This window comes from Balaenoptera ricei, chromosome 12 (genome assembly GCF_028023285.1).
Source record: "Balaenoptera ricei isolate mBalRic1 chromosome 12, mBalRic1.hap2, whole genome shotgun sequence".
Classification (NCBI taxonomy): Eukaryota; Metazoa; Chordata; class Mammalia; order Artiodactyla; family Balaenopteridae; genus Balaenoptera; species Balaenoptera ricei.
The window spans coordinates 79,607,931-79,621,446 of NC_082650.1; the positions used below are offsets into that span (position 1 = coordinate 79,607,931).

The following is a 13,516-nucleotide window of genomic DNA, read 5'->3' on the forward strand; positions in this document are numbered from 1 at the left end:
CACCTCACACCAGTCAGAATGGGCATCATCAGAAAATCTACAAACAACAAATGCTGGAGAGGGCGTGGAGAAAAGGGAACCTTCTTGCACTGTTGGTGGGAATGTACATTGATACAGCCACTATGGAGAACAGTATGGAGGTTCCTTAAAAAACTGAAAATAGAATTACCATATGATACAGCAATCCCACTACTCGGCATATGCCCTGAGAAAACCATAATTCAAAAAGACACATGCAGCCCAGTGTTCACTGCAGCACTATTTACAATAGCCAGGTCATGGAAGCAACCTAAATGCCCATCGACAGACAAATGGATAAAGGAGATTGGTACATATATACAATGGAATATTACTCAGCCATAAAAAGGAATGAAATTGGGTCATTTTGTAGAGATGTGGATGGACCTAGAGACTGTCATACAGAGTGAAGTAAGTCAGAAATAAAAAAACAAATATTGTATATTAACGCATATATGTGGAATCTAGAAAAATGGTACAGAAGAACCAGTTTTTAAGGCTGAAATAGAGACACAGATGTAGAGAACAAACGTATGGACACCAAGGGGGGAAAGCAGGGAAGGGGGTGGTGGTGGTGGGATGAATTGGGAGATTGGGATTGACATATATACACTAATATGTGTAAAATAGGTAACTAATAAGAACCTTCTGTACAAAAAAATAAAATAAAATAAATTCCCAAAAAAAAAAAGAAATTTAGTTGAAGTTATCAGTGTAAAACTGGGTGTTATAATTTTAAGCTATTTCATGTGAGCCTCATGGTGACCACAAGGAAAAAACCTTTAGAGTTACACACACACACACAACATTTTTTTGCTATTTTATATAAAATCATTTTATTATAATCATATCCTCTCCTTTAGTTTTTGTAGGTAACTGTATTGTATTTTTATTGAGTCCTCAACAAAGAACTCTGTTCTCAAAATTTTGCAGATACCATGGATGCTTGTATTTGATTTTGTTCTGTCACAATGCCACCAAGATCTTTGTTAGATGGCTGTCACTCTAGCTGAGTGGACAGCAGGTCTCCTTCCCTTTGCACAACAATCACAGTAGGTAGGCTTTAGGTTTGGTCAGCCAGTGGTGTTTGTAAACCACTTGTGAACTGAGGACTGGCCTGTCAGTCTCAGTGCTGGGTGATAGGGCTCCAGAACAGGTAAGTTCTAGGGCTCTGGTTCTTGGTGTATGTTTGGACAGCTCATAAATGCAAACAAACATACTACTGTACCAAGTAGGGCATGAAGGAGTCAGAAGTGCCACTCCTGACATATTTGTCTTCACTTGTCTAGGATTTTCTTTTATGTGACAGGCGCCCCCTAGTGAATAGAGGGACTTGAGTTGGCCTCACTATAAAAGAGAGACTGGAGAAATACTCTCTGAAATGGTTTTAAGAACTTCACACTGTATTAAACGAGATGCTGCGATTTCGTGCATGTGAATGGGAGAGAAGATGGGGATCTGTTCTCCATAGGAAGCATCCAGGACCTCACAATACAGAAGTAGTCATCAACTTTCTAGATGAAGTTCAAACGAATCTGAACCTTGCTAGACCACCAAAGTACATAAGTAGATTGTTGAACATTACCACTCTCCAAATATAGAGACTTGACTGGGTTTTTTTTTTTAATATAGCTAATAGCTTCTAGGATCAGACTGACACACATAAAATGCGGTTGAGACTTGAGAAACCATAATTTCAATCCAAAAAACTTTAATCTGATAAATATATTTGATAAATTACATTTTATTTTGTTAATTTCAAAAAAAAATAGAGCATTTAATGAAGACTATGGTTGCTTGAGCGATACAATAAATCAGTTACTTTTAGTTATCTCTTCTTTCCCTAAAGTGTCTGTCACTTATAATCCTTGTTATGTTCTGAAAAAATATGTTATCATTTTGACATCATCATAAATACTTATTATTATTTCTAGCACTGGGTTGGGTCCTCAAAAAGGAACCCCAAATAATTCTTATCCTCTAGGATGCTTCCAATATAAAATAAAATCGAAGAACATATAACGGGTCAATTGGAAAAGAAATAAATCAAATAACTATGATAAAAGATAGTATTCAGATTATTTGAACAGTGTCAAAGAGCAGAAACAATTAACACTGTATTCAATGGCCTTTAAATATAGCATCCTAAATCAAGAATTGGAGAAAAGGTTCCACAAAAAGCAGGTGACATGCTTAAATACCAAGTAGGTGAAAAGGTTACTGGACTATTCTCAAAGGTCTTGTTCAATGTCAGAAACTATCAAATTACGAACTGTATGTAGTTCTGCTCCTTTTCAGGGGTAAGATTACCTTGTTACCTCCCATCATCTTCTTATTATCTAAACAATTTAAAAAAATACTTTTCCCTCTTTCACCTAGATTGTCTTTTGTCTCCTAAGCAATTATCCTTTTAGATTCACCACAACTCCGTCAGGTCTAAGCGGACTTTTCTAATTGTAAGGCCTCTCTCGGCCCTCTCTCTTTTCCTCATGACCTCATTTAATTATTAGAACCTTATTTAACAATTAAATTGCTTTGACTACTCTCTGTATATTAAAAGGGCCTACGGAACACATGCAAGCATTCATGCAAATTATTTAACTTGCTAACGATTAGACCCCAAAGTCCATTGTCCATCACTGTAGCTGGGAAGACAAACATCCCTTTACTAATTTAGACGGATAACTTCTGTACCTCCCTTGTCATGGTGACAAGTCTGTGCAGGTGGAGGTGAAGGAAACAGAACCCAAGGGAAATCGAAGTGAATGACAGGTAAGGCCCAAAGCACGTCGCCTACCTCAGCCTTCCCCACAAAACGCCCATTCTTCCCTGTCCAGTTTCCTAAGGCGCATCCAGGGTGGATGCGAGGTCACGCGTGGGAAGGCGTCATACTCCTCCGCAGGGGCCCGATGGGAGAGGGAGGCGGGGAAGGGGAGCGGGGGGACCCGCGGGGGGAGGTGGCAAGGGGAGGCCGCGGTGCCCCGCTCCCCAGACCACGCGTAGAGGGCGAGGACGAGGGACGCGGGGCCGCCAGCGCCTGCGCGGCCCCGACCCCCGCAGGCCCCTCCCCGCCGCAGTATCCCTGCGCAAAGTCCCCGCGCGCGGGCGGGAGGAGGCGCGCGCCGGCCCCTCCTCCCCGCGCGCGGCCACGTGACGCCGGCCGAGGCGATTGGAGCGGCGGCGGCGCGCGGCGGCAGACGGGTGCAGCACCCGGCGCTCAGGGCAGCATCTCCTCCTCCTCCTCCTCCTTTTCCTCCTCCTCCTTTTCCTCCTCCTCCTTTTCCTCCTCCTCCTCCTCCTCCACCTCCTACTCCTTCTCCTCCCGGGAGCTTTGACGGTACCTTCTCCTCCGCCCGGCTCGTCGCCGCCGCCGCCGCCGCCGCCGCGGCGCCCAGACGAAGGGGAGAAGACGCAGCTGGGCCGCCGCCGTTAGAGGGGTCCCCTGCTGCCGCTCGCTCGGTCCGCCGTCGCCTCGGAGGTCGGTCCTCCCGCGGGGTCTCCGCTTCCTCCTCCCAACGCCGGCGCCCGCTCACCGCCGCGATGGGGCTCCTGGACTCGGAGCCGGGCAGCGTCCTGAACGTGGTGTCCACGGCGCTCAACGACACCGTGGAGTTCTACCGCTGGACCTTGTCCATCACAGGTAAAGCTCTCCATCCTCCATCCTGGCCCCGCGGGAGACACCAGCCCCCGGCCTCGGAGCGCCCGGCCCGGCAGCGCCCCCGCCCCCTGCGGCTGTTGGGATGCTGCGGATCCGAGCAGGTGCCGGGCGCGGAGACCGCGCTAGGGCACTGGTTAATCTGATCCGAACGTTAAGTCTTCCCCCTCCCCTCGACGCTTGCCCGGTTTTCCTCTGCGCTTCCACCATCTCTCGTCAGGTCCTCGGATGCAGGAGCTGGCATTTCAGATGGAGCCTGGGCTGCTGAGAGCTCGGCGCAGGCCCGCCCCACCCTGTGGTCCCACATCTTCCGAGCTCTGACAGTTCTCTTTTGCACAGGGATCATTTTTCACATGTAGCAATATTCCGTCGGTGAGATGGCTCGGGAGGGCGGAGGGCCCAGTGGTCGCTGTCCTTTTGCTTCTTTTGGCCTCCTGGTTGTTTTGACACACCTGCTAATATTTTCTTGTCTAGCTCGTCCATCTAGAATATAATTTGGAATGAACAGTCAAAAGCCGTTGTTCGGCTCCTTGAACCTTGGAGGAGGTTAGTTTCCGAGGCTTTTTCAACAACAGATAGGCTTGAAGTGATTGTCTGTGATGGCTTTGCGCAGTGCAGTGCGGTCAGGGGGAGGGGGAAGGTTAAAACACCGGGAAAGAAGTAGGGAATCTTTACGAAAGGGGGTCTCTACAGCAGCACCTAGAGGTTGTCCCGGAAGCCTACACGTATACAATTGTCTTAAATTGGCAAACTTTTCCCTTTCGGTGTTGCAGTTTGACAGGGATCGTTGGTTGGCTGAGCTAGGCAGCTTTTCTAACGGGAAGAGTTGTGCTAATATGTTATTTGTATATTTTACCATTTATTTTCTTCACTTACTTCGGTTACTTTTGGGTTTAAAGCATTTACAAGTTTTTGAAATAAACAATTAAGCTGACAGGATTTTAGAAATGATCTTATGTTTTGCCGTTTCCAGTCCTTTTGCAGTATTGCCCTGCATCACAGCGGCGCAGGAGGTTAACATTACATGTTGGGGCTGCGCCTCCCTTACCCAAGGAATGGAAATATATTCCTATAGTTCGGTGTTCGTTGTTAGAGTCAATGGAATAGTGGTTACAGCATGAACACAGTACAGTACATGGGATATATGTCGTGGAAAGAAACGTGGGCTGGAATTATTTATGTGTGAGACAAAATGATTCTTTGGCACTGATATGGCTTTAACTTCTTTAGCAGAGTGTATTCTTTTTCAGAAGACCTCAAGTTTGGCACTGAGAAATAAGCTACTTATTTAGCTGTTGCACTTGAAAATGGTTAAAAAGCACTTTTTAATGGAGTCGTTCCTTTTTAAGTCTCCCTTCTATGTAGTGTACGCTGAGGTTATGCTGCTGTACCTACAAAAACTGGGAAAGATGTATCCTTCCCTTCGTCTCTGTGATTTTGGTCATTTAAACATTGCATCCGGGTTTCCCACTACACAGTTGTACAGAGCTGAACATCAGGCAAGCTCTTTGGCAGATACTTGCACTTTGCATACTTCAGAGTTCAGGCCTCGTCAAGGTCCTCCAGTCTCCATATAGCCAGCCACACCCAGGAGTTCTCATTCCTGTCTGTCTTCCCTTCCGACCTCAGAGCTTTCCCACCTCTGGAGTCACAGAGCAATTGACAGCAAAGGTAGAATATTCCTTTCTGTGATGGTTAATTCCTTCCTAATGATGCTTGTATAAAAAAAAATCACAAATAAAACGGGAAGCTTTGTGCACTTGCCTCATGTGAAAGCTTTCCACGAGCCTGTGAAGGGCCAATAATATAATATTGAGGGCCAAGCCGGAGTAGTGAGAGTAGCCACTCGAACGAAGTGACCTCTCAGTCGCAGATCAGAGGGAAGGTATTCACCCATGCTCTGGCTATCCACTTACGAAACCTGAGACTGCTTCCTTGCTTTCTGTAATGAGCTACCTAGTGTAGGTAGATGGTATTTCTTAGCCAACTTAGAGGCTTAGTGGGTTCTACCTTGCTGCTGTGTAAGAGGGATATTTCAGACTGAGGCAGAATAGGTCTGCCCCATTTCCTTTCACCCTCTCACCACCGCCCCCCCTTCTTCTGTGCTCTCCTGTCTTTGATTCATTCGCACTACTCTGATTCCAAGAGGATCTCCTTGCTATAGTTTCATGAAAATCTGGGTGAAGGAGTTTCAAAGTAGAAAAGTAGTTTATGAGATGAGGCTGAAGAAGAAGTTGATGAGTCAGAGGGGAAGATAAAAGTGGGCAGAGAAAGATGGTGTTGAGAAATAGCCATGAGTATGGTGAAAGAATGCAGATCATTCAGGGAGAGAAAGCAATGAGCGAGGCTCTGTGCCCTTGAGTGCTTTCATCCTCACACTGCAGTTGTGTGCTTCTTTGTTTCTGTTTTATCAGTTCATTAAATACTTTTCTCCACGGAGGTTTCTGCCTAAGTGTAAAGGTTTCTGCCTAACTCTATCTACTTTGGACTTGCAGAACAGGAATAGTTACACATTTGTAGAGTACATTTGATGAGCCCAAAGATTTTTGCCCTAGGGCAGTTTCTGCAAAAATACCATTTTGCGCTGTTATATCAAATGGTGGTATTTTTTAAAATAAATTTATTTATTTATCTTTTTTTTTTTTTTTTTTTTGGCTGCATTGGGTCTTCGTTGCTGCACACAGGCTTTCTCTAGTTGCGGTGAACGGGGGCTGGTGGCTTCTCTTGTTGCAGATCACGGGCTCTAGGCTCGTGGGCTTCAGTAGTTGTGGCACATGGGCTCAGTAGTTGTGGCTCACAGGCTCTAGAGCGCAGGCTCAGTAGTTGTGGCACACAGGCTTAGTTGCTCTGTGGCATGTGGGATCTTCCCGGACCAGGGCTCGAACCCATGTCCCCTGCATTGGCAGGCGGATTCTTAACCACTACAGCACCAGGGAAGTCCCCCAAATGGTGGTATTTAATGAAACACGTCCAAAGCAATGTATAAAAATTGGGCATTTCAAAGATATCTAGCAAATACAGAATATGTCCCATAGTGTATGAACACAGAAAGTATTACTTTAACTACATCATTAACACTTTATACATTGGAGTCAAAACTTTGAAAGAGCTGTACTTTTAGAAAACCAGCAAAAATAAATTTTCCCTTATCTATATTATATTTTTAGATATTTTGAACAAGTAAGTGAGTCTTGGTTTATAATATATAGGAAAGTATAGACTGGTATAGAACATTTTTATACCAGTTGGTGGCATGAGAGTAGGTACTCTGATGTCATTGTGTTTTTTTCTTCTATTTTTTCACTTTATGAGTACATTAAAATTATTAGGACTGGGATCCGAGGCTCAAAGTATACATCTAATCAAGAAGAATTGTATGTAAAATTTGAAAACCAATGAGTCTTAATATCCCCAACTTATAAATACCCAATTGTACCCTAATTGTACCTTATATTTTCCGTTGCATTTATTATTTTAATAAATACGTATTAGTACCATTTTGCATAACTGACATCAACATAGAAACATCCTAGAAAGTTAATAGCCAGCATGCCCACAATAAGGCCAGATGTCTCTTGAGCTACCATATTTCTTTTTGACCACATATTTGTTTTTTTTTTACTTTAAACTTTTTATTTTATGTTGGAGTATAGTTGATTAACAACGTTGTGATAGTTTCAGGTGTACAGCAAAGTGATTCAGTTATACATATACATGTATTTATTCTTTTTCCAATTATTTTCCCATTTAGGTTGTTACATAACACTGAGCAGAGTTCCCTGTGCTATACAGTAGGTCCTTGTCGGTTATCTATTTTAAATATAGCACTGTGTACATTGACCACATATTTTTAAACAGCCATTGTTCTTGGAGTATGTTTGTACATGCCTGTGTGTTTGGTGGGGGACTTTGACACTGCTCTCTGTTCACAAATATAGCACTCTATACTTGGGTGAGAAATGAGTGTCTACTTGGGAGTTGAAGTTAGAGCGTGAAAGGCCAGTCTAGCTGGCCTTACCCTCACTTTGGAGGGGCAGAAGGGAGAAGGGGATGAGTGGCTCAGGAGGAGGGGAGGACTCCTGTGGGATGATGATGAAATTCAGAAGCTAGGCTTGCATAATCTTTCCTTCTTACCTCATCACCTGCCATGTGCAGGCACAGTTCTGGGCTCTGGGGAAAGAATGAGGACACTCGGTCACTGCCCCATGCAGCTTACGGCCGTTCCACCTTCCTTGGCATCATGGTCTGAAGGCAGTGTGATCAGAGTCAGAGTCAGGCCTAGTTGGGGCCTAGGGAAGGTCAGGAGATTACTTCTCCACTCTCCTCATCTCCACTTCTACTTGCACCGTAGTCTTGAGTCGTGAGAGGAATGTACAGGCTCTGCCTTTAGAGTATTTTAGCTGTTTCACCACGTGAAGTTGATGTGGATACCGTTGGGGAGAGTATTTGAAAGGTCGACTAAAGAAAGGGGTGTCAAAACTAAAAACCCATGGAAACTGGGAATGAGTTTAAGGGCCAGTGAGTCAGCCTGGCGTGCTGAAACTGGGGGCCCGTGGGAGGGGATGTTTAACTCAGCTCAGATAGGTAGGGTCTGTCCCACAGGTTGCTGGCCCCCAGAGGAGCACGGGTCTTTAATATCGTCTATTATAGTTACGTTGGTTTTGTTATTTGTCACAGTTAATGTAGAGTTTTTTATCTACGTTATTATCTAAAACAGGTTTTTTGTTTGGCCTAGCCTGGAAACTCACTTACCATTTTCAATGTTTCTTTGAGAAAAGACATTCTAAGTTCTAGGCAGTTAATTAAAGACAAATCTGTGGAACGTGTCCACCTTCTAATGTGGGATCTCCCTTAGGCAGCATTTTCAATGAGGTCCTGGTCTTATCCTTCTTTCATAACCTCCCTGAAGCCTCTAAGAGGGCCATGCCATTTTAGGGTTGTTTGTTTGATTCTTGTTGCTTTTTTCCTCACCAGTGGTTTTTGGTGGCAGACTCCTGGATTCTAATGTCTGACGCTCTCGTCCATTCCCCAGCAGCATGTAGCAAAACATCCAATCACAGATGGAATTCCAGGAGGGGAAAACAGTGCAAATTCTAAAACTGGTGTCAGGACACAGTTTTATACAGTTAGATTCTTTGGCTTAGGGAAACAAGGTTTTAAGAATTATGTAGATAGTTATATCAGACAGTGCTTTTGTGATCTTAAGTGCCACAAAGAAATTGGTCATCCTTTTAAAAGTCAATGTTTTATTTTTTTCTTGTCATATGATAATGTCATTAGTGAATGATTTAATATTATTAACATAAGTTATTATTTTACATTTATTGAGTCACTTATTATTTTGAATTAGACATATATTAGCACATACAGAAGAGTTGGGTAACAGAATCTGTCTTTTCTCATGCTACATGGCTCTTTTTTCTTTTTCATTATGAGGACGTTTTTCAATTAAGGTGCTGTTGTTTTATTTTCCCTTAGAATGAGAATGTATTAGAATATATATTTAAAAAATCATATGGGTTTTGACTTTTAGAAAAGAGAAGGGGGTGGGATGGGGGGGTGGGAGGGAGGGAGATGTAAGAGGGAAGAGATATGGGAACATATGTATATGTATAACTGATTCACTTTGTTATAAAGCAGAAACTAACACACCATTGTAAAGCAATTATACTCCAATAAAGATGTTAAAAAAAAAAAGAAAAGAGAAGGGAGGAAGAAATACATGGCCTTTCAAAACCAGTTTCCAGCTCTCCTTTCTAACTTGGTCAGTCAGCACTTCCCTGCCCACAGACGTGCAGCTCTAGCCAACTTGGATAACTCACCCTTGAGTAAAACGTGTGCACGTCTGCCTTGATGTCCCTTATCACACCGCCCTTGCCTTTACTGCCCTTTCCCCTGGCTCCTGCCCCACATGTCCTTCACCAAGACCCGCCCGGCTCAGTCACCCTCCCACGTGGAGCCTTTCTCGGTCGTGGTACCCGGAGCAGCTCATTGCTCCATCTGATCCCATCATCCTAAACAGTTGCTCATGTACGTCCTTGTACTGTTCCTTCTGGGACTCTGTTGTCTTGTACTGTTTTAACCTTCATTATTATTTATCTTTTCACTTTGTATTTTTCTCCCCAGCACTAGGAAGTGCCCATACATTTGTTGATTTGATACAACCCTCTTAATCCAGTATAATTTCAAATAGTGATATATTCTGGTGGCTAAATACTAATAAGGTTTTGGGCTACACTAAATTACAGAGAGTTTTAAAAATGATCTTTATCATTTTTAAAGGTAGTCATGAATTCAGTTGATGTTGGCTAAATTTAATGAAGGAATCAAACCATTAAATCACTTAGCACAAAGTACTTTCAAGAGATATAAAATCAGATGTAATTCTTCCTCTCTCTTCATCGTCTGTGCAGAAGCCTTGTGATGCGTGTGGGAGTGAGGAGGGCAGCGTGGTGTAGGGAATGGAAAGGATCCTGGACTGGTGTTTAGATGACTGAGGCTTTAGTCCCAGATCTGCCGCTAATTAGCCGTGAGAGTTTGGAGCCGTCCCTTCGCTTTTCCAACTCAACTTTTTTCATCTCTTAATTGAGTTGAATTAGGTAATCTCTAAGGTCTCATCCGGCTCTTAAATCCTGGATATAGATGGAACTTTAAAAAATTCTTTAAATAGGTAAAGCAATTTCAAACAAACATATATTGATAAGTAATTGAAAAACCTCATTCTATGCAACAATTCCAATCTTTTCCAACAAGACTGTTACTAGTGCCGCCCAAGTAGTGAAAATAACAGATTCATATTTAGTCCTTTTTACTTTCTCTTATCTGCTCCATAGGAAATAGTTAAAGGAATAGAAAAACAAAGGGATACAGATATTTAAGCACCTGTTTTGACATAGCCCTGTGCTTGTTGCTATAATTCTGTACCCATTTAATGATCTACATATTCCGTGAACAACCCAGAGTTAACTATTTTGTCAAAAATAATAATAACATTAGAGAATAAGTTTATTATTCTGCAGGTGGTTTCATGGTCTTGGGCATGGTCAAGGGCAAATTATTACATGGTCAAGGGCAAATTATTACATTTTTACATGGTCTTGGGCAAATTATTCCTGATTCTTTGGGGCTTGTATTTCTACCTGTACAATTAGAAGGTTTGAGACTACATGTTCTCTTAAGGCCATTTTATTGAATCCTTGTAATAGCTCCTAAAACAATGGCTTAGATAGTCTAAACTTAATCTTACTTTATATTTTTTTCTACAGAACATAAAAATTTTATCATACATTATTACAAAAGATTTTTCAGTTATAGACACTTTATCTTTGAGCATTTCTAACTTAAATTTGGAAGTATGGCTTAAAAGTTTTGCAGAATTGCTACAAATATGCAGGCGTTGGCATATGGGGAAAACAAAAGAATTAAACGGTTTTGATGTAAGTATGTCCCTTAACTAAAGTGGTAATTTAAAAAAACTTACTTTTGTCATTTATTTTTCTCCATGGAATATTGTCATTCTTAAACAAATACCTCAATATAATATTTTATTTGTGGTCACATTTAATTAGACTATGTCTTGGAATTTGAAAGGCAAGTTCATTAATCCACTGAAGGAATCAGTTACTCACTGTTAAGTGTGATTGCATAAAGGCATTTGTGATTTTGAGTGTTTGAAGCAGTATGTTCCTCTGTTTTCATTTTATTTGTTTATCAAATAAAACTTAGGCACAGGTATGTATTGTTAAAGAATTTCGTGTATTTGCACACCTGTGTTCATAACAGCACTATTCACAGTAGCCAAGAGATGGAAGCAACCCAGATATCCACTAAAGGATGAGTGGATGAACAAAGTGTGATATATACCTACAGTGGGATATTATTCAGCCTTAAAAAGGAAGGAAAGTCTGACGCAAGCTACAACATGGATGAACCTTGAGGACATTATGCTAAGTGAAATAAGCCTGTCACAAAGAGACGAATACTGGTGATTCCACTTACATGAGGTCTCTACAGTAGTCAAATTCATAGAAGCAGTGTAGTGCGGTGGTTGCCGGGGGCTGGGGAGAGGGGGAGATAGGGAGTTGTTTAATGGGTACCAGGTTTCAGTTTTGCAAGATGAGAAAGCTGCGGAGGTTGGTCGCACAAGTGTGAATATAAGTAACACTAATGAAGTAACACTAATGAAATGTACACTGAAAAATTATTGAGACGGTAAAGTTCATGTGTTTTTTACTACAACTAAAAAAAAAAAAGGAATTTCATATGTTATACAATTAATATAGCACCTCTAGAAATAATCTTTCTTCGGTGTTCAGTGCCGAAACAGTTGATTCTTCTATTTTATTTTTTCAGCTTACCGTAAAATGGCTTTCTTTGTAGAGTATGCATAGCTGTTGCTTAAAAAAAAAGTACCCACGTGGCTAGACAGTAGCAAAGAACAAGGAGGACAACCTTGGCTTTGTATTTTGTTTTACAGTATTACCAAGAACCTCACACCTCGGGGAGTAGGCCTGGCAGGCAGTGATATTTCCATGAGTTTAGGAGTTAAACAACTTGCAGATGACAGTGTCGTGGAAATGGGTCGAAAGAGGTTGTTTCCTCTCTTCACCCAGTGCTCTCGTCTCCCATCACGCTCACCCAGCAGGAGAGCGGCGTCCTCTGACCTGTGTACCTTCTCCTATTTTACCTTCTCTTATACTGCTTTCTTATGGACACAGTATTTAGAATGCTAAATCTGAACAAAGTCATCATACCACCAGAGGTAATCTAAAGGAAAGCATCTGAAATGCTTAGTGGTTCTGTAAGTGCTGTCATATGAGAGTAAACTAAAAAGTGATTTTTATTTATATAAATGTATACATAGCTAAATAAATATATATAAACATAAATATTTATATATTTATTTATAAATATATAAATATATATAATATATACATTTATATAAATATATGTATATGTAGTTATATATACATGTATTTATAAATAAATATACATAGATAAATATATATACATAAATGTGTATATATGAATATATATCTAAATGTATATATAACTAAATATTATAAATATATAAATATTTATAATATTTATAAATAAATACATACATATTATATATACACTTATTTATATAAAGGTATAAATGTTTTTATACATTTATACAAATATAGTTATATGTATTTATTTATATATAAATGTATTTATATATAAATAAATATACATAAATGTGTATATATATGTGTGTGTGTGTGTGTGTGTGTGTGTGTGTGTATATGAATATATATCTAAAATATAAAGAGTGGTGATTAGCCTGAGAAGGTGAAGTTGACTTCCATATTATGGACTAGCTAGGACCGTAAGAAAAGTATATTCAAAGGGAATTATGAAAGTGTTTGCCAAATTTCATAATGCAGCAACTGGAAACTACTGTTAATTATTGAAGAGGAATTAATTAAGAATTGGCCATGGATCAGCTAATAGAACTGTGAGCAAAGAAGGTCTCGGCTCAAGTGCCCATTAAAATGCACATACATTGTCCAGTAGTTTCTCAATCTTTTTTTGTTAAAGGGAATCACCATTTCAGTTTTCTTAAAGCCTTAGGAGCGTTGGCAGCACTAAGGGTGATGTCTGGACTTGGATCTCTCCGATTAGCACAGGGAGGGTGTTTTATGACTGCTTTTTCTCAGAAGCCCAGCAAAACGTGAAAATGGGGTGAGAGGGAAAGTACTTATCTGCATTCTTTCTGTCTTGGCTTCTCGTATACGAGGCATCATTCTTCTATATCATATATATATGTATATTTAAGCCTATTTCTTCATCATAGAGTTGTTAAATAATACCTACCTC

The 13,516-nt window shown here is 41.0% G+C and overlaps 1 protein-coding gene across 1 annotated transcript in view; it reads left to right on the forward strand.

The window, feature by feature from the left end:
- The first annotated feature begins 3,194 nt into the window (after positions 1–3,194).
- The window catches only part of ELOVL4 (ELOVL fatty acid elongase 4), a 31,609-nt gene continuing 21,287 nt past the window's right edge, over positions 3,195–13,516 (forward strand). Inside the window, exon 1 of the mRNA XM_059942092.1 lies at positions 3,195–3,658. Within this exon, the coding sequence (XP_059798075.1) occupies positions 3,559–3,658 (100 nt within the window). The 5' untranslated portion in view covers positions 3,195–3,558. The remainder of the gene's footprint in view (positions 3,659–13,516) is intronic.